The 21,840-nt window shown below is 42.5% G+C and overlaps 1 protein-coding gene across 6 annotated transcripts in view; it reads left to right on the top strand.

Annotated features, from left to right (window-relative positions):
• Positions 1-21,840, top strand: part of MTRR (5-methyltetrahydrofolate-homocysteine methyltransferase reductase) — a 30,640-nt gene that overhangs the window by 6,076 nt on the left and 2,724 nt on the right. For 4 of the 6 annotated variants that reach the window (XM_083519338.1, XM_083519340.1, XM_083519337.1 and 1 more), the window contains exons 5-14: positions 28-373; positions 816-935; positions 1,914-2,067; positions 3,249-3,337; positions 6,341-6,521; positions 7,555-7,597; positions 8,336-8,501; positions 9,902-10,020; positions 17,912-18,004; positions 18,107-18,289. In XM_083519338.1, coding sequence (XP_083375464.1) covers positions 28-373; positions 816-935; positions 1,914-2,067; positions 3,249-3,337; positions 6,341-6,521; positions 7,555-7,597; positions 8,336-8,501; positions 9,902-10,020; positions 17,912-18,004; positions 18,107-18,289 — 1,494 coding nt within the window. The remainder of the gene's footprint in view (positions 1-27; positions 374-815; positions 936-1,913; positions 2,068-3,248; positions 3,338-6,340; positions 6,522-7,554; positions 7,598-8,335; positions 8,502-9,901; positions 10,021-17,911; positions 18,005-18,106; positions 18,290-21,840) is intronic. The other 2 variants (XR_014529607.1, XR_014529608.1) reach the window with 1 other exon arrangement.

The raw sequence follows: 21,840 nt of genomic DNA, 5'->3' as shown, positions 1-21,840 counted from the left end.
AAATTCACTTTTTTTGCTTGGTTTCAGTTTGGAATTGGTGGTTGAGCCTTGGATTGCTGGACTTTGGCTTGCCCTCCACCAAGAATTTGCATCCAGAAAGAAAGAAAGAAGCCACACTGAACAACCTCCACCTCTTTGTGCTGATGCAGTTTGTAACTCGTGCATAAACTCCAGAGTAGAGCGTTTGAAGCTAGAAGTTTCGGGTGTGAACAATGATCTCCTAGCAAAAGCAGTCACTAAGTCAGAACTTCCCCTTCAAGGCTCTCAGCCTTCACTCTTCCACTCGGTTCCTCCACTTTCACAGTTGGCTCTTAATGTTCCTGCTTTGCCACCAGAATACCTAGAAGTGCACTTTCAAGAAAGCTCTGAGCAGGTAGGTCTCCCACACGGACACCATTTCTAGATGTAAAACTCTGGTCTTCTGTAAGTTTGCATTTGGGAACTAAAGATGCAACATGATTTTAAAGTTACTTATTTGTGAAGAAGGGAAATGATTTTATTATTACATTTATATCCATTTTCTTCCTTCAAGGAACGCACATTGGTGCATGTGGTTCTCCTTCCCCCCATGTTATCCTCACAAGTGGGGAGAGGAAGATAAGAGATGATTGTTTTTACTGGGAAAGACCACAATGACTGTCTTCTAAAGTTGGAGAGTTAAACATGTTCTCAGCTCTTTCATTGAAATGCTAGGCCTTGATGTGCTGGGGGGGGGGGGAGGATCATGTATATATTTTACTGTTATTTCATATAATGGTGTACAAATATTTATGTGCTTATTCCTTCGATCTAAATTTACGTCAGCTTGTTTTTAGGATCCCAGCCTGTGTTGCGTTTCAGAGAGCTCCGTTTTCCAGGTTCCTGTCATCAAGGCTGTTCAACTTACTAGGGATGATGCAATTAAAAGGACTTTGCTGCTAGAACTTGATATTTCTGTAAGTTGAATTAGTTTGGGTTTTTTTTATTAACTTGACAGAAATGATAATGATGATAAACCTACGGTACAAGACAACCCTTTTGAAGTCCACTGTCCCAATTTTAACACTAAACAAGTTTTAAAATATGATTTTACAAGGGGAATCTGCAATAAATGTTGCAATGTGAAGTGCTCCTCTTGTGTGTTCCAACCAGGCAGCTGTTCCCTTTTCCAAGACATTCTGTTCCCTCTTCCCAGGTTTCTGGGTATCACCAGCTATATCCAGTCCATCATTTCATGCCCACTGAGACTTCTCAGTCCACAATGAGTTGGTTTGGGCTGCTCCTGCATTAAGTTCCTCCCTCCCAAATTCCGTAAAACCTTGGGGTTACCTGCCAGTGCCTCCTTTTGATGTGTCAGTGGTGCCATTTGGACTACCTAAGGTTCCAGACATGGCCCTCAATTTGGTAAACAGAAGTGTATCAGTACATGCTGCAGTAGATGTTCAGGTTAGTATAATGAAACACTGCCTTCACGGGAGTTTATAGTTGCCAATGAGCTGCAAAGGTCTTGGAGGACAAGAAGGAGCACACATCCATTGCTTTGACAAGTGTTTATTTTCACAAATTGTGGCATTAAAAGAGGGGATTGTATCTGGCTAATATGTGGAGAAGACCACTGATTTCAATAAGCCTAAAGATTCCTGACTGACTTATTTCCTTGTATTTATAGCACACCTTCCATTATGGTGTCCATGTGGTTCTGAGGCAGTTTCCACCCAGACCCAAACCTCCTTAGCTTTAGCAAGGTGGTGCGCTCATGCACCATCAGCCCCTATCTTGGGATCAAGTCTGTTGGAATCATGGGTTTCCTTGGATAGGTCTTGCTGAGATAGAATAGCCCACAAGGTTTGCGTGCAATGTAATAGAGGGAAGGAAATGGTGTGTGGCACGTGTCTTTCCAGTTTCACATGGACCAACTTGTATTTTAAATACAGAAAACCACATTTAGCTACCAGCCTGGGGATGCCTTCAATGTCATTTGCCCTAATTATACCAGTGAGGTGGAAGAGCTTCTTCATATCTTGGGACTGTCAGAGAAGAAAGATTACTTTGTTTGCTTGAAGGTTAAGGCAGGCACTAAAAAAAGAGGTAGGTTTTATACATTTACCATGATATTGCATGCGATACCGCCCTTCTGAGAAGAGAAGAGAAAACTCATTTTGTGTAACTGCCCCTTCATTTTGGAATCTCAGGAGTTCTGTGCAAATTGCATTTCAAGTTAAAATACCTGAGGCACTTGTTAGACAGTCTTGTCCCCAAACTTGTGCCATCTGTCTCTTAGAGCCTTGTGACGTATGAGCAGGACTTGGACTCCAAAGCTGAAATAATTTTAATCTTTTTACAGCTTCTAAATCATTGCCCTTTCTCTTCTCTTTTCTGAGATTTTGCATATGTGATCCTTTGAGCAAGTAGCAGAGTATCTAAAAATGTACTCCAGTTTGATTTTGAAAACCCCAAAGTTACAGGCAGCAGATGTACTAGCTGGATATCCTATTTGATGTCAGTGGGAAAACAGAAACAAAAATAGACATAGATGGGTTTTAAGGCATTTCAATTTCCATTAGATTTTTAAACTGAAATGTTTGGGGGGCATTTTGTTCTTTCTATTCATTTTAAAACTAATACACACCCCTAGTTCATATGCCACCAGCATATGTGTGAAGTTGGGGAGCGTTGTCTCAATGTACACGCCTTCCTTAGTCCTGAATATTTTCAAATACAAGCCTAATTTATCACAATGGAACTTACATAAATGTAAAAATGTAACCTTACTACTATTTTGTTTGCCCAATTACCTAGTTGGTGGAGATTCTTTTGGAGTTTTTATTGGTCTCATTGGGATTTCGCCACAATAAATAATCTGGTGTCCCACTGCAAATTTGGCCACTGCTCTGTCTGCCTCTGCATTCTGATAACTTATGTACAAGTTAAATAGTCCTGGTTTAAATGATTACAGAATTTGTGGAGAGCTTGTTGTTTACTTCCCTGCTTTGTGACACTGTCAGTCTACTTTTGCTTACTTAAAAAAAATTATTGATTCTTAAGGACCTGTCATTCCATGACTGCTAGGTAACAGTCAGCTTCTTGATGTAAATGTTAAGGAATCCTTGATAAAGTTAGGATTCCCTGGAATATAATTTGAAAGCTGCCACTCTACATGAGTGAGTCTTCTAGGAGGTAGCTTTTACAACTCACAAGTAATCAGAAAGAAGAGTGGAACTGTTTCTCGATATGTTCCCAATTTAAATTTATTTTTTCTTCTTAAACAGGAGCAGCTGTGCCACTGTATATACCTGAAAAGAGTACTGTGAAATTTATTCTGACGTGGTGTCTGGAAATAAGAGCAGTTCTCAAAAAGGTGACTTTTTACTTTTTCAAATAACTTTATTATATCCATTCTTGGTACTCTCTAAGGCCTAGGCTGGCTGGGTGGTTCAAGCCTGCATTGGAGGAGTTTGGAACTTGGAACCATGGGCATCAGGTAGCTGACACAGGGACTTCCCATATAAATTTATTTTTGCCTGAGGTCAAGAGGAAGACATTCTCAGTTGCTCCGGTTTTAACTGTTAGTCTCTGAGCAGTGCAGAATCTTTGCAATAAGCTCTCAGAAAGTAGTTTGTCCCCTGAAGCCGTCAGCCCATTTGTGAGCTATTGCGATGCCATGGGATGTTCATGGGGTGGAGGAGGCCGGATTCCGATCATACTGAAGTCAAGGAATGAGGCTTCCCTTGGCCAAGAGCCTCCCATGCTTAGAGCAGCTCCCATTTCCAGCTACTGCCAGGCCCATCAGCAGAGAATCCCTTTCAGGTTCTCTCTCTGCACTGCCACTTGCTCGCTCACTCGCCCTTGGCTTGCTGCACCAGGCCTCTTTTTCTGGACCTGGAGCAGCAGAGAGGATTAGGGAATTTGCTGCTCACGACAACTGCCTTGTTCCTCTCTGCTGCTCTGAGTCCAAGAAGAAGTCAAGTGCTGCTAGTGGAGGGCAATGAAGAAATAAGTGCTGATAGGCGCTGCCTTTGCAGGGCTCAAAGTTGTGGAAGAATAGTTAACAAATACATGTTTGAACAAGCAGGCTATATTGCTACCTGTGCTATCAACGCTCTTCCATTAACTAAAATAATCAGTAACTGGATACCAGCAACGATGAGCAGCCAGCCAGATGAAAGGCTTTGTAACTTGAATACAGTGGACCCTCTGGATACGAATGTAATTCATTCCAGGGGGTCCGTATGTACCCCAAAAAATCCACAAGAAGAGGTGCCGCTTCTGTGCAAGCACGCAGCGCGATAGAGCGCATTTGTGCGCAGCGAAACCCGGAAGAATACACTTCCAGGTTTGCCACGTTCACAACCCGAAAGTTACGTTACCTGAAGGTAACGTAACCCGAGGGTCCACTGTACATCTTTCCTTGGTGCTAGATTAAACATGTCTGTGGGTTAATTTTGGTGGGCCTTTCCCACTAGACCACTAGATGTCATCAGTAAACCACATGTAGCAGCCTCTGTGAACTGCTGTACCTTCTAAACACACATTTAAAGGCTTGGAGACTGATTTCCCATGAGCAGAACTTCAGTTGCGTGGTCCTCCTGCTGAGCTGCTCTGGAGACAGTGTTGCGGAATGCCTCCCTGCCCTTGCCCCCTTCCAAGCTGCTCTGGAGATTGCAGAGCAGGGGGAATTGTCTAAAGTCGCTGCCTCTTTTCAGCAGGAACCTCTGCCTGATTTCAGGAGACCTTCCGTTCACAGAAGTCACATTTGACTCAACCCTGGGCGTTCATAAATTACAGAGTTATAGGTCAGAGTGCTACCCAAAGCACTCATCCCATGTATATGTTACTCAGCATGGTGACTTACATATTTTATGCAGTTTGCTTCTGTCAGCTGTTATTGTGGTGCTTCAGTGCGCAAACTGCTTGGGCAAGTCACTCAGTCAGCCTAAAAGATATGTAATTGGCCTCTCCTGGTTGCCTGTGTCAAGCAAAAGCTGCCTAGGTGACTAGACAGGAAAGCTTTACCCAGCTTGATCCTTCTCCTTGAGCCTTCTCCTTTTAGACCAAGAATGACAGACACACTGGGCCAGAAGACTAATGGGAAGCCCTGTGGGCAAGTACCCTTTGCAAACTGATTTTCAAGACTTGCCTCAACAGTTTTATTACAAAGGATATTGTGAGATAGCGCCATGTGTGCAACCCTGAGCTCCTTGGAGGAAAGCCATGTATCTTCTTCTTAAAGCGTTTTATTAAAAATATTGTAACAATGCAAAATACCTTTTTTCAGATAACAAAACAAAAATTGGAACCATAAAAATATGCTACGTGTCACAATGGAGAGAAGAGTAAGGCAGTGACAGTGGTACATTTCATCAGCCATTCATCCAGACCTATCCAAAACCATCCAGATCTCTGGGGGTTGCAGTCCGTGCTGTCTGGATATCTGAAATAGAGCTATGGCATGTGCCACAAAATGAGTCTGAAGCCTGTTAGATTTCTGGTTGCTTTCAGTTGGCAGGTCAGCTTTTCAGCCAAAGCAAGCATCCAGACTTGTGCACACCAAGTTTTGGATAACCATTCCCTCCAAACCTTCAAGCACCTAGCAATCTCAAGTCTTGCCATCCATAGGAGAAACACCACAAGGTCTTTATCTTGCCCTTACAAACACCCAATAAAGCTGAAACTACTATTGTCTGCCTCATTATAGGCGACACCTGCAAGAACACTCTACACCAGATGTTTTGCATTGTAAAATATGACCGGCATATGTTAAATTTTGTCCCCCATGCTGCACCCCCTCCAACATTCTGGAGTGGTGGAGCCCCTAATAAAGGAGCAAATAAATGGGAGGGGTGTGAGGTACCACCTGTGGACCACTTTCCTCATACTAGGATTGGGACCTGTATCTCCGTATTCCCCACCCACCACCTGGAGCGTGGCTCTCCTGGTACAGCAGTCCCCAGGCATGTTCCCGTAACATCCTCAACCACCTGGTTTACTAGGAGCCGATTCACAGAGGGTTGTCTGTACCTGTTCTGCCTTCAAAGGCATATTACTAGCAAAGAGATGCCTAGGATGGTACAGCCCGACAGACTCCCTTCCTCTCAGCTGAAGTCACTTCCTGCCTGACTAAAGGCTGGGTGTGCTAAGAGTGGGAGCAGAGATGACCATAGTTGGGAGAGGTTTTTACCACTAGGTCCAAACAATGAAAGGACATTTTAGCAAGAGGTTATTGATGTTTGTGAGGTTCTGCAGAGCCCCTGCCTTACAGGAATCCTTAGGAACACTGTTTATCACAGATGTGACAGAGGATGCGGAACATAAGTTGAGAATAATCAAACCAAATTAAAACCAGACTCTTCTCTTCCGCTAGGCATTTTTGCGCTCTCTGGTAGAATACACCACTGATGCTGGAGAAAAAAGGAGACTGCAAGAGCTGTGTAGCAAACAAGGGTCCTCTGACTACAATGCTTTCATAAGGGATGTGGGTGTGTGCTTGTTGGACTTACTCCATGCTTTTCCAGCTTGCAAGCCTCCCCTAAGTCTTCTCCTTGGTGAGTAGTTGCATGGAATAGACACAGCAAGAAAAGGAAGATATTGTGACCATTGTAGCAAATGGATGTCTTGGAAATAAGGTTCACTGATTGCGGGGAAATTATAAGTCTGGGCAGAGTTACCAGAAATGCAAAGTAAGATTTTCTCTTGCAGCTATCACCATCCTGGCAGGAGCTAAGAGAAAACAGTCTAGAATTCAGGGTAGAACCCCAGGGCCAGGGTCAAAGATAACATTTGCAATCACTGGAACCAATTGTGATATTGCATTTTTAATAAAATCAAAAGGTTGACACCTGTTTTCTGAAACTTGTACATATGGGTGTGTCTTCTTTAAAATGTTACAGGTAAATAAAGGGAAAATAATTTCAGAAGTTGCTCCGATTCTTAGGAGCAGTGGAAGATGTAGAAATACATACTAGTGAAGCTTATTTTCCTGCTGAGACCATACAGGAAACGTGTGTGATTAGAATAATAGAATCATGGAGGTGGAAGGGACCCCAAGGGTCATCTAGTCCAGCTCCCTGCAATGCAGGAATCTTTTGCCCAATGTGGGGCTCAAGCCCACAACCCTGAGATTAAGAGTCTCATGCTCTACCAACTGAGCTATCCCAGATGTATTTCATTTGAAAACATTACATTTAAGATCCATGCATTGCTGTAGTTTAGAATTGCACATGTGTGAGCAAGTGCTCCTGACTTACAGCCCTTTGCCCCACACCTGTGGCCAGAAAGCTGTGAACTAGAAACTAGAAATCTTACCTCGGCCATATATTCAGTAGTTCAGCTTTGGCTAACCATCTTTCTCTGCCTCCCTTCTCCCCACTCCTTCCAAATTATTGAGATAATAGTACTGGACTATCTGGTAAGGTTGTTTATAAAAATTACCGAGATAACGTATGTCAAGCTCTTTGGAATGCTTAAAGCATTATGTAAATGCCTGTCATTTAGTATTGGAAGTGTCTTGATGCTGTAGGTAGGTGAGAGTAGAAGGAAGGGTGAAATCTTGCATTCATTCACTTCTGTTCTTTTCAGAACATCTTCCTAAATTGCAAGCCAGACCCTACTCGGCTGCAAGGTAATGCAATATCTAAGTTTAATTTTAATTATAAATTGGGTGTCTTTCTTTCTTTCTTTCTTTCTTTCTTTCTTTCTTTCTTTCTTTCTTTCTTTGGACCTCATCCTCCTATGATGGAGAAGGCTCCTAAGGTGCTAAACCGGGCTTCTTCAACCTTGGCCCTCCAGATGTTTTGAGACTGCAATTCCCATCATCCCTGACTGCTGGTCCTGCTAGCTAGGGATCATGGGAGTTGTAGGCCAAAAACATCTGGAGGGCTGAGGTTGAGGAAGCCTGTGCTAAACTGAAAATGTTTTCAATAAATAACACATTGATCCCAGGCATCTGGAGGCATTTCCCGTATGCCTCTACTTCACTAACTCTCATTGCTTCATTACTGAACAACTAGATGACTCACAGCCAAATGCATGAAGGAACTTTTTGGAACCTGTTGTTTCTGAGACATTACAGAAATTCTATGTGTGGTGCTTATTCTGTGATGGCTCATTGGTGCACGCAAGTAACAATGTGATGTTACAACAAGATTCTCAGTAAAAATCATTTTAAAGGTCTTGTATAACCATTATCAGGAGAGAAAATGATTTACTTATTATTTTTTTCCAGATGGGGTTTTTCATACACATTTGCAGTGTGGGGGGTGAGATGCAATATCTTCTCACCTGACCTTTCCTACACTGAGATAGTTGTTTCCTTTAACTGTCCCAAGTGTTTGATTTCCTTTTAATTGTTTCATTGCAGCTCCAGTTTATTTCAGTCTGGAAAGATGAGTTTCATCTTTAATGTTCTGGAGTTTCCCACCCATCTAGGTGAACTGCGAAGAGGGGTGTGCACTGGGTGGCTGCTTCAGCTGGTTTCCCCAATCCTTCAGTCAAATACAAAAGTGGAGGAGCTCCTAATTCCAAAGGTATCAGAAGAAAGCTAAGTTCTTGGGCATTTCTTATGGTACAGACAGAGCTTGTGTGTTCCTAAAATAAAGGCCATCTTTTCCACTTTGTTATGATTTGGGGGCTTGGAAGCGGCAGCAGTAACATCAGCAGTAACTGATGTTGCAACTATTTTAGGAAATGGAGTGGGTTTTTCTTTTCTTTGGATGAATCCATTTAATAGGATTTTCCAGTACCTGCATCTCTGTGGGGCCTGGGGCTTGCAGTTGCATCCCACTTTTGAAGTAAAGGAGGGTTGCATAAGAAGTGAAAGAACCAGGAAAGGACATGTGAAAGATGGATGTATATGGTTAAAAATGAAAAGTAGGTTTTGCATGGCAAGTTTTAGTTCCAGACTTGAAACTGCTGAAGTCAGTATTGTTCTAAGACAGACTGAATGGTTCAAGGAGGAATGAACATTCTAGGTTTCCTGCTGGATTCGATGATTGCTTTTCCACCCCTCTGCACCTGACCTGTGGTTTAAAAAACACAAAAAGCTCCTTACGACTTAGTTGACAGGATGGTCCAGGATGGAGCAGGTAAGCTGCTCCTGGGGGAGACAGCTCACTCTTGCATATTTGGGTCATCTAAATTGAGAAAAAATGGGCAATTAATAAAAGAGTGCATGTTTTCTGCAAGTGTTCTGTTGAAGTCTGTCCGGGAGTTATAAGGATTTTGGCATTCATTTGGAAAAACGAAAAACTTGGTTATAGGGATTGGTTTGTGGCAGTATGAGGCAGTTCGTAGCCAAAAGAGAAATGGCAGCTACTCGCTAGTTGCTTCATGGAGCCCAAATATTTGCTGCTAGCAACATCAAGTGCCTTGGGTTGTGTGTCACAACACAGGACTTAATGTGCCTTACAGTTGGAGAAAGTGTTTTACATGGAAATGTGTGAAATACCCTGTTTCCCTGAAAGTAAGACGTCCCCCGAAAATAAGACCTACTTCCAGTTTTGCCTCTCGCTGTAATATAAGGCCTCCCCCAAATATAAGGCCACCCCGGACTATAAGGCCCCCGAAGCTACCGTAAGGCATTGTACAGTATACAGGTAATGAATTTCCTCTTTTTTTGTTCAACAATAAATGTGTACCGTATTCTTCTTTGTGGAAAAATAAGACATCCCATGAAAATAAGACCTAGCGCGTCTTTGGGAGCAAAAATTAATATAAGACACTGTCTTATTTTCGGGGGAACAGGGTAGCTGTGCTGATTTTAGCTCATGGTGTATCTAATTCTTATGAAAATGTGGAAGACCTTTATTTTAGTGGGTGTTGTGGCAGTGCATTTTTTAATACAAATCTTTAGAAGAATGGTATAGTTTATAAATGTATCTGCTAGTTCTCCTCATCTACATTTTAATGTTACTGAACTGCATTGTAGATTTCCATATCTTCTCGTCCAGCAAACATTTTTCACTTACCAGAGGATCCATCAATTCCCTTTATTATGGTTGGTCCAGGAACTGGAATTGCACCATTTATTGGTTTCCTGCAACATAGGTAAGCCCATGATTTATATTTTTAAAAAACCTCTCCTCCCTGCCAGCTTGTAATGTTTAGGAAAGTAATTCACAGCACCTGGAGATGCCTGTGGCAGAGGACAGGGGGGAACAGAGTGAAAAATACTAGTGGGAAGCAGACAGATTCAGCAATATATATCAGCCACCACAAAGGCACAGAGTCCTTCATCCTATGAGGCAGGGAAAGTTATCTGGTGTCTTGCATAATGTACAGAAATGGATCTTCACCCACGTACATTGTGTGGGCTGAGGCTGGGCAGCTGACACCCTCGTCATGTACTTCCTGGTGACAACATCCCACATGGTTATGACATGTGCATGAATACTGTAACCGCATGATTCTCCTCTCTCTCTCTCTCTCTCTCTCTCTCTCGCACACCCCTCTACCTCCAGGGAAGGGGCTCCCCATGTGATGGTCTCTGTGTTTGTGAGTAGAAAGGAGCCCTGTCTTGGGAAAGGGACTCTTGACTTTGTATTGCCGCAAGGGAGATCACAGTTAAGTTGGTGGGTTTTGTTTTGTTTTTTATAGTGTGACCATTCCAATTCAATGTCAAAAAAGAAGAAGAAAGGGCAACCATTATTTATTTATTTATTTTCCACATTTTACTTACCACTGAATTACATTAATCACTTAAGGATTTTTTTCATACTGAAGGGATGTGACTATAAAAGAAGGGGGTTGTTGTTTTGCTTTTTTGTTTTACTTGTTTAAATCCTGTATTTTATTCTGTGAACCATCCTGAGATATTATCAGGAAGGGCGATATATAAATCTAACGAATTAAATAAATAATGAGGAGCCTGTTAGATTGGACCATGAAGTGAATCAGTCTCCAGTGTTATTCTCTATGGGATGTTGCAGGCCGCTGGTAATGTTCTGCTGCCTTTCCTTCAATTAATATCTCTTAGTTTTATGAATTGCTTTCTTTTTTAAAAAAGGTAGTCAATGCCACCTTATCTGACATATGCCAGGTCACGGAATGAAGGCTTGATGGGAATGTTGTACACTTTAAGCTATACATTATGACCACAGATGTATGGAAGGGCTGAAATGCAGGACTGCACATTCCAACTCTGTTTTGATTTTATCTGTTGTGTTTTCATTTAGCTCAGTAATTCTGAGCAATGCATTAAGGCTAACAGATTGTTGTTTTCCGCACACCAAACACGTTTTCTTGTAGGGTGTGTAGATTTTAATTTTTTCCCCCGCATATCAACCAGGCTTGAAGATCATTGTTGTTGAAGTTAAGCTGTGCATGTACCAAATGTCCTGCCTTCAACATTTGATTCTCATCTTTGTAGTTCTGTGTTTTCCAAATTAACATTTGATTTAACATGATTTTAAAGTGTCAACTTGCTGCCTTGGTTTTTGTAATTTAGGGTAGAGAAGTAGGTAAAATACTAGAGACGTATCTGTATGTGGAGCATGAAATTGAATTGTTGCAAAGCCAAATGATTTCTTTTTTAAACTGGGTAATAAATTCTTGGGAAAGCGTTACATGGGACAGCCAGAAGCTGTCTTCCAGAATGAAGGGGAAACAGATTTGCTATCATTACTGCTAATAATGAGAACTCGTGATGTTTAACAAGCTGCTGTGACTAATTTATTCCATATTATTTCAATGGCTTGAGTATTTTATTGAAAGGCAGCTTGTAGCAGCTGTGAATTAAAGTGGGCTGAAACTCTGATGTAGTTACAATAGAAAGTATTTGAGAGTTATAATGCCACTGTGAGCCCACTGCTGGTGCTGAGCGGATATTACGTAGTGCAAATGGAGAATATGATAACCTAAAGGGAGGGAGTTTGCATTCACCAGGCATTTACCGTATTTTCCGCCCTATAGGACGCACTTTTTCCCCTCCAAAAATGAAGGGGAAATCTGGGTGCGTCTTATGGGGCGAATGCAGGCTTTCGCTGAAGCTTGGAGAGCGAGAGGGGTCGGTGCGCACCAACCCCTCTCGCTCTCCAGGCTTCAGGAACACATCCGCAGCCTAGGCAGCCCTACGGGAGGTCCCGCAGGGATGTCTAGGCTGTGGATAGCAGCCTGCTTCCCAGAGCGTCGGGCGTCCTGAAAACAGAGCGTCCGGCGCTTCGGGAACACACCCACAGCCTAGGCAGCCCTGCGGGAGGTCCCCGCAGGGCTTCCCACGCTGCGGATAGCAGCCTGCTTCCCAGAGCGTCGGGCGTCCTGAAAACAGAGCGTCCGGCGCTTCGGGAACACACCCACAGCCTAGGCAGCCCTGCGGGAGGTCCCCGCAGGGCTTCCCACGCTGCGGATAGCAGCCTGCCGCCCAGCGGGCGGGGCACCCTGAAGCAGGGTGCCCCTCGCGCTGGGCAGACATCGGCCAGCCCCACAAGCTCGGGGGACAGCAGGGAGGCACAGCGCCGCCATCCCGCTGTTCCTCGACCTGGTTCGGTTTCCCCGACCTGCTTTTGGGGGGGAAATAAAGGAAAAAAAATTCCCCTTTATTTCCCCCCCAAAAAGCTAGGTGCGTCCTATGGGACGGAGCGTCCTATGGGATGAAAAATACGGTAAATAGTCACAGACACCTTGGGCAATTTTTAATGAAAAGTTAGGGCATAAATTAATTTTATTTATTTTCATCATTTATTAAAGAATTATATACTGCCCTTTATCATAAGATCTCAGAGAGTTCAGAGAGTGGTTCAGAGAGTAAAATACAGGATAAAAGCATGAAAATAAGTAAAATGAAACAACAAAACAATAAACCCCCTTCCCACAGACACATTTAAAAGACTGTAGAATATTAATCAGCCCAAGGTCTGGTTGAAGAGGAACATTTTCACCTGGCACCTAAAAATATCTAATGAAGATGCCTGGCGAGCCTCCCTGGGAAGGGCATCCCACAAATGGGGAGCCACCTCAGAGAAGGCCCTGTTCTTGTGTTGCCCCCCTTCGGACCTCTCTAGGAGGAGGCACACAAAGAAGGGCCTCGGAGGATGAAGGCAGAGTCCAATGCGGTTCATATGGGGAGAGGCGCCCCCCCCCATTCATTTTTAACTTTAATTCAGCAGGAGCTGCATATGTGATGTATACTAGTGCCCCACATTCTGCTAGATCTCCTTCCCTCGTGGATGCCCCCTCAAGGGCTTCAGACTGCACCAGGTGCCACATAAGAAACCGATCTTCTAGCACCTACACTTTGGAACTCCCTTCCTATTGACACCAGGCAGGCACCTTCACTGTACTCTTTTTTTGCACTTGCTAAAAACATTTTTGGTCAGGCAAGCCTATACAGATAAGCAAAGGTTTGACAGGTGCTTTTATCTGGTTTTTAGCGTACTGTTGATTTTAATTTTTTTTTAATGTTTTAAACAGCTGTTTTTAACTGTCTTTTTACTGATAATTTCATTGTTTCGTTTATTTTGTAAACCGCTTTGAGGGTGTGTGGTTTTTTACAATCAAGCAGTATATAAATTTTATGAACTAAATAAATAAGCATTCTCTAAAGGTTGGAACTAGCTTCATTGTTCGTGGCAACAGTTCAGCTGCTTTCAAGGAAGTTTGGAAGCTGCCTTGTGTTCATTCAGACTGGCTGGCTGGCCCAGGATTGACCGCTTTGGCTGGCAGCCGCTGCTCTCCAGGGTCAGCGTCTAGAAAGGCCCTTCCTTCCCCCCCCCCCTTTTTTCTTTTTTGGCAGTATTTTTATTTATTTTTTATAATAATATTTATTACTTTTACAACAATTTAAACACTTACAAAAGAAAAAACAATACATTATAATACAAAAACACTACATAAAAATTAACGAAACAAAACAAAAACACTTTAAAAACACATCAAAAGAAAGAAGAAGAAAAAAAAGAAAAAACTTCCAATATCTTATCTTTCTTTCCCATATTTCCACGGCCTCCTCACACCTCCCTTTTTGTATTCCACTTCTATGAATTATTTTAGCAATTCCTTACCATCTTCCCCTGTTTTCTATTCTATAATTATCGTAACACCTTTTAACCTTATTTTCCTTTAATACTCTATTAATCTATTTATACTTAATTCCTTATAACATTTCTACTGAAGTCATATAATTTCATTCCAACATTCTTCTAACATTTATTAATTTTACAATATGCCTATAAATAGTCTTTAAACTTTTCCCAGTCTTCTTCCACCGACTCTTCTCCCTGGTCTCGGATCTTGTCAGTCTTTTCCGCCAATTCCGTCTAGTCCATCAACTTCATCTGCCATTATCCAACACTTCAGTGCTTTTAAAAGACAGCCATTCTCTCAGCCAGCAAAGAGCAGATGATTCACCACAAAGTTTAGGTGTCTGGCAGGGCAGGTCCACCTCCTTCTTTAGCATCCGTCAATATCTTAAGTTTTACTCGAGGCTTCCTGCCATGCCAAACCAATCCAGGAACATCCCTCTGCCACCTCCTGAAACAATCCCTCCCATCCAAAACTTGCACTTTTTGACACAAAAGCAACATCCCCAGCAACACAGCAACCCTCATCCCCACCACAACAGCTCGGCCCAACCATAACAACTTCAGGTTTGTACATATTTCCCAATCCTCCTTCTCTTCAATCCAACGTCCTTCACAGTTACCCTTAAGTAAATTCACATTTTTGGCGGTCCTACTGACCCCCAAAAATCTCTCTTTCTCAGCCAATGTTGATCCTGTCTCCTCCTGAAGCTCTGTCAAACTTTCCAGTTCTGGTGGGGTTCTGATCCTCAAATTCATCTGTTTTTCTTTAAGCTCCATCATAGCAAATGTCAGCTTATATTCGTCAAGTTGCTTTTGAATGTATGGGGCTCTCTCACACTCCAATTGTGTTGTTTTACATTCAGCAGCAAAGGTTTTCTCCCTGACTTCATCCGCAGTTTGCCGTATTAAAGTAGATTCCTGTGTCAATTTCTGGGTGGTTTCTGTGTTGGTGTTCACCTTTCGTCCCAGATTATTTAAACTTTCTACAATTAAATCAATTTTATTATTTGCAGCGTCCGCTTTCACATTCATCACTTCTGTTTTCTTGTGAAGCTGTTCCAGCGAGTCATTTATTTTCAATAATGCGACCACTAAGGCCTCTTCTGTTGACATTTCATCTGTTCTTTCCTTGCCATTTGCCATAACACTTAAGAGATTCAAGGTCAATCCCAGAGTCACACAGTTTTTATCTTGCAGCTGGAAACTCCCCTAGCCCAGCTCTTATAAAGTAACCAATTTCAGAAACTTCCACTAGGGGGAAACAGTTTCTATTTATAATAGTCAAGAATGTCACCTTTAAGCGCAACTCGTACAATCCAAAGTTAGTTTCAGTTTTCAGTTACTTTATTACTCCTTTTTAGAAGCAGCCAGAGACAGTAGAAACAATATATCTCTCTTATTCTGTTAGCTGTCAAGGAACGTTCTAAGTGCTGTCAATGGACATTCCAAAACGTCAGTCCACTAGCAGCCCGTTTCCAGGGTCAGAGCGGCAGTATTTTAACACTCTTTACTCTCTCCTGCAGGCATACTCAGTCCACAGCTTCCCCCCCCTTCTCCTGCCTCCAAGGGGGGTTTTATACTCTTTACCGATGGAAATTCAATCTTTTACAAAAGGCTTTCCAAGACTTCAGCTTACAGACTCCTTGCCTCAGTCTATTTATAAATAGGGAAGGCGGACTTCCTGTGTTGAACTTCCCCATTTCGATGCCAAATTAAACGTTTAAAATCCAATTCTCCCGTATCAGCTCAACTCACGGGTAATTACTTTGGAGTCAAATTGTCCACAGGAAAAAGTCAGTGCTCTCCGGCAACAGCTATGCGGCTTTATTTTTTTATTAAGTTTACTTATCATTACAGTTATTCGATTCATTATTCAAAACATCATAAGATACATAAAGAAAAACCAGAATAATTCAACATCTTTGAAAATGACTTCCCTTCACCTCATTGTGGGTCCTTACTTCTTCTTTTTCTTTTTAACTGTGTCCTTTTTCAAATTCAATTCATTGATCTCACATAATGTAAATTATCTGTCTGTTAACTAATTTGCGAAAATTAATCAAAGCATATTAGAGATTTTGTTTGGGAACAGTGTTTTTCTAAGTGTACTCTGTAAAACTTCCACTCAGTTTTAAATTTTTTGTTTGTTTGATTCCTGATTGCCTCTGTCATCTTTGCTAGTTCTAAGTATTCGCATAATTTATTTTGCCATTCTTCCCTTGGTTGGAATTTTCTCTCCCTTCCAAATTTTGGCAATCAGCATTCTTGCTGCTGTTGTTGCATACAGGAAAACCCTCATATCATTTGGAATATCATCTGTCAAAATGCCTATAAAAGGCTTCAGGTTTTTTCGCATTTGTTTGTTTAAACTTTTTTTTAAAGTTTTTTATGTTGCAGTTCTGAGCCATTTAAGGCTTCATGGGTCAAAACCAGCACTTTGAATGATGCCTGGGAATTAATTGGCAGCCATTGCAATTGGGCCAGGATTGGTGTAATATTCTCAGACCGCCTTGTCCCAATGATAAATGCAACAGATTAAATAATAAGGATGAAAAGAAAAGTGTTTCGGGCCTCATGTCTACTTCAGAAATCTTATTTCTTTAAATTGATTTAAAGAAATGAGGACATCATTTCTAATTACTGAGTTCTCTTATTCCAGCCTGCAAGAGGATCTGTGAGTAGGTTTTTTAAGGGTCATTCTGATTCTTCATGTTACTGCAACGTGCCCTCAAGTAACATGTGTAAAAGATTTTGCTGTGAACTGCCGTTAGAATAGGCACATGGCTCCCTCTTTGACTGGCTTCATCCATATCCCTGCAAGCAGCAGAATCGTTGTTATCATGAGGCCTAGAAACTTACGAGGCCAAGGGAGGAGGTTCGCATCCTTCGTGCTGCTCTCTATGCATGTTTATACCCTGCACGTGGCCTCCATGTTTACTTTAATGGAGGTGACATCTAGATACCTACAGCTCAGCCCATTGCACACTGAATGACTTCATCTAGTGATGTGAGTGAGGAATTTTGTATGCCTCTTGGATCCCCTGCCCATAAGATGCCACTGAATTGAGTTGTTAGGCTCTCTCCCTCCTCCTCCCTCCTTCCTTAGTGTTTATCTCCCTGTGTTGCAGTATTGTAGCACAGGATATTGAATTAAGGATCTTTTCAAACAGCCGTGATCAGGAGCAAACCTACTCATAACAGTGCTCACAGATACTTGAACAGAGGAAGTGGAAACTAGATTTGAAGTGTGCAGATAATAAAATAAAAAAATCAGGGCTGTATGTGCACACTCCCCATGACAAGAAAGGTAGATTGGCTAGATCAAGGGTAGGCAAACTAAGGCCCGGGGGCCGGATCTGGCCCAATCACCTTCTCAATCCAGCCCACGGATGAATCAGCATGTTTTTACATGAGTAGAATGTGTCCTTTTATTTAAAATGCATCTCTGGGTTATTTGTGGGGCATAGGAATTCGTTCATTTCTCTCCCCCCCCCCCCCAAAAAAAAATATAGTCTGACAGTGTCTGAGGGACAGTGGACCGGCCCCCTATTGAAAAAGTTTGCTGACCCCTGCTAGATGTTACAGACAGTGTTTGGTGAAATCTCAGAACTGATAATAGGGCTTTGTAGGAGTTCAGGTAGTCAAGAGTGTTGAAGATAAACTTCTTGGCCCATCCCATGACAAGCAGAGCCAGAATGAATGATGCGAAATAAATGTCAACCAGCCTAACGAGTGCAGGCTTCCATCAACTGGGGCCATCTTGATGTTTGGCCTCCAGCTTCCATCAGCCCCAGCTGGTTGGAGAGAGCTGTAATACAGGGTGCAGAATGTCGGTTTGTTTTGTGCTGCTGCTGCTGCTGCTTTTAAGTCTAGGGCATGCACAGTCTTAAGTTACAGTTTTTTCCAAAATTCTTTTTCAGACAGAAGCTCCAAGAAGATCACAAAGACTGGACATTTGGAGAGACATGGTTGTTTTTTGGCTGTCGCCACCAGGTCAAAGATTACCTGTTCCAGTAAGTTGTTGCCTTGTGCTCTCTTTCCTCTCATCCCCTTGCCCCCTAAGCAAGGGAATTATGTCTATACCCTTGCAGTGATCCTTAACTTTTATCTTTCAGAGAGGAGCTCAGGTGCTTTGCTGAAAGTGGCACATTAACTCACCTGAAGGTTTCTTTCTCAAGAGACGCCCCAGCTGCAGTAGAAGCTGCCACTCCTAAATACGTTCAAGATAACCTTCGGCTTTACTGCAAAGAGGTTACCAGGATTCTGCTGCAGGAAAAAGGGTATTTTTACGTGTGCGGGTGAGTCATGCCGAATTTTATGAAACTTGGATTTGCAAGAACTTGTAGAAACGTTAACTGCTTTTAGATTAGCAAGAGCTGGGAGCAAAAGATGAGAAAACAAAATTAATGGGAGCCCAGGTGTGGTGGTGGGTTTGTTTGTCTTTTCCTGAAGAGAATACTCCCTTTAGGCACAGTTTCATGACATCGCTGATTGTGAGAAGATGAGGATTGCAGAAAGAGCTGCCCAGAGAGCTTCTTAGCAAGCTGAAAAGTGAACTGGAAGGGAGGGCAGCAAGCTTTGTATGGGGCTTGTTGAGACAAAACAAGAGAGCAAGCCAGGGTGCAAGTTAAGACAACAAGGGCGTTAGAGAGAAATAAGAAGGCCATGTTGGTACCCTAAATGCCCTGATGACACAAGCATAGTCTCCACTCACCTGGCACTAACAGAGGGACTGATTGGTGTCATTTTTACATGGACATGATCTCACCCAGTGGAGCTGCTCTTAAGTTGCATATGCTAACCTAAACTTCATGGTTATTACCATCTTGGTGGTTAGCCCCTGTTATGTCCCATTAATTTCAGTACAATGGTACCTCAGGTTACATACGCTTCAGGTTACATATGCTGCAGGTTACAGACTCTGCTAACCCAGAAATAGTACCTCGGGTTAAGAACTTTGTTTCAGGATGAGAACAGAAATCACGTGGTGGCAGCAGGAGGCCCCATTAGCTAAAGTGATGCTTCAGGTTAAGAACAGTTTCAGGTTAAGAACGGACCTCCGGAATGAATTAAGTACTTAACCCGAGATACCACTGTAGCAGGAATCTGAGAATGTGCATAAACTCACCTATCAGTAGAATTTAGAAGTGTTTTAACTTAAGTGTTGTGCCTTGTGTCTATAAAATGCATAAACCTTATTTGAGGGATCTTTGAGAAGGTTGGATAGGCTGTTAACCTAAAGGAAAATGCAGTGGTTCAAGATTGTGGAATTCAAGGCTGCAAGAGGTGCGTTCAGTTAGCATTATCAGAGTTTGTACTGAGCCATGACCTCTAATCTCATCAAAGCATCCGCCCCTCCAGTATCCTTGAGTGTAGAAATGTCAAAGTCAGCAGTTTGTGGCGAAGGGCGAGAAAACCTCCTTCAAGTGCCAAATGCTTTGCAGCATCTAATCTTCCTGCAGGTCAATAGCTATTTAGCAACTTAACCTCAGACATCTCAAGAGCCCTATTCTAGCCAACTGCCCCTCTTTTAGCTTAGATGCTTGGCAGATGAAATAATGCCTAAACATTGGTCAGATCTTCTAAGTATTTATTTAGTACAAATGTAGTTAATTGAGAGACTTGTTTGAATCCTAAAGCCCTATGGGCATAATCCACTGGGTGGTTCTCCTGCACAAGCTGTATTGGGGGGGGGATTGGAAATGTGCAAAAGTATAGCAGTACATTTGAACAACTCCCATTCATTCCAGTGGGGCAGGAGAACCTCCCAGTCTAGCATGTAGCTTAAATGTTACCAAGTTAAATTCTAAACCTTTGTTATAGTCCAAATTCTGGGGGAAACAGAATTTGTATTTCTACATACACTGTCTAGCAGGACTGCAGAGCAAAAACCTCTGCCTTTTCAGGTGTGCAGTTAGAAAGGGGTAGTCAACTTACAATGGCGTGATTGACTTTATACAATATGTCAGATAATACATGGCCAGTTGACCAGTCAATTGATTTTAAATGTGACCAGTTCTTTTACGCGTGCGCACACACACATATTGTACTCTTCTCTTTCTGATAATTGTCTGAAAGTGACTTCCGGGTTAGCGCCTCTGGCAATGGCGGATTTCCTCTGATCGGGAGGAATCCGCTCCGTGGAAATCAGGGTCTGGACCGCCACGGCGAGGCGGAGACCCATTAAAAACCACAGGCGGGAGAAGCCTGTGGATGTGGGATTCGGCTGGCACCTTTTGCGCCTCCCCTACTCGCGGGGAAACCCGGTTTCGGGGTTCCGGAGCGACGTGGGGTGAGTGGCGCGGTGCTTTGAATCAACTGCTTCTTTCATGGAGTGAAGCCGCATTGCTGTTGCCGGAGACCGCTGACTTTTTCCTGTGGACAATTGGATTTTAAACAACTACCCGTGAGTAGAACGGAAAATTGGTTCTTTAAATATCGTAATTTGGCATCGAAACGGGAAGGTTTCAAACAGGAAGTCCGCCTTCCACTTTTGTAAATAGATTGAAGCAAAGACGTTGCAAACTAAAGTCTGGAAAGCCTTTTGTAAAGGATTAAATCTCCATCGGTTAAAACTACTAAACCCCCCTTGGAAGCAGGAGAAGAGGGGGGGAATTTTAGACTGCCTAAGCCTGCAGGAGAGAGAGTGAAGGAAGATAAATTACCACCGTCTTGAACCTGGGAACGGGCTGTCAGCAAGATCGACTTTTTGGGAAAGTTCATTGACTGTGAATAACGTATGTTGACAGATGGCTAAATAAGAGAAATATATTGTTTCCATTGTTTCCTTTTGCACTTGAAAAGGAGCAAATGTAACTGAAAATTGATCTAACTTTTTGCTGGATCAGTGTTTAAAAGGACGGATACAAATAGAAATTGTTTCCTCTAGAGGGAGTTTTTGAAACTGTTGCAGGAGTGGAGCTGGGGAATTTTCCAGCTGTAGAGATTAAAGACCGTGAGAAACAGAGATTGACCTTGGACAAGAATGTTGACAGAAGAAGCCCTAGTGATTGCATTTTGCAAGACAAGTGCTTTATTGGAACAGCTTCATAAGAAGACGGATGTGATGATTACTAAAATTGACAATATGGGACAAAAAATGACTGAGTTGGGACTAGAAGTGAATACCTATACAGAAATAACTCAGGATTTGATTCAGGAACCTGTTTTGACATTGCAAGCTGTGGAGAAGAAGAAGGAGAAAGTTGTTGTTGAACCTCAAGTAATTCAAGTGGATAGAGCCTCGGCCTTACAGAGGCAATTTGATGAACATAAGCTGTTGCCCTTTATGATTAAATCCAGAGAAAGCCAGTTTTGGAGGGATGGAGTCCTGCTTGGATTGGAGAAGGAAAGTTGAATAGATCCCCTTATGCAGGTTTGGGACCTGGATTTGGGTCAGGGGGAGATTGGAGTTGCGGGGGCCTTTAGTTTTGGAGGGACATTGAAACATGCTCTGAAATATCGTTTGGACTTTAGTTCTGACTATGGAGAATGGGCTGAGTTGTCGAGAAGGAATAATGACATTGTTAGGTTGGAGTCTCCCCGAGATCTACTGCCAAAGGAAGGAAACTAAGAACAAGATCAGCAGAAGACAAAGTGAAGCACATGTATAGATATGAAGAAGACCTGCAGAAGGGACATGGAAAAGAGTTAAGAGCCTCGGATAGAAGATCACCAGGTTGATGGACCATATGTAATTGATAGAAAGGACTGACAGAATCCGAGTCCAGGGAGAAGAGATGGTGGAAGAAGATTGGAAAAAAGTCTTAAAAATTTATTTAGAGAAATATTGTTAAATTAATGAGTGTTAGAAAAATTGTTGGAATGAAATTATACGGCTTTAGTAGAA

This window comes from Podarcis liolepis (assembly GCF_965112155.1).
Source record: "Podarcis liolepis genome assembly, chromosome: 8".
NCBI lineage: Eukaryota > Metazoa > Chordata > Lepidosauria > Squamata > Lacertidae > Podarcis > Podarcis liolepis.
Note: the sequence above shows the minus strand (reverse complement) of the source record. Positions and strands in the feature narration are given on the sequence as shown.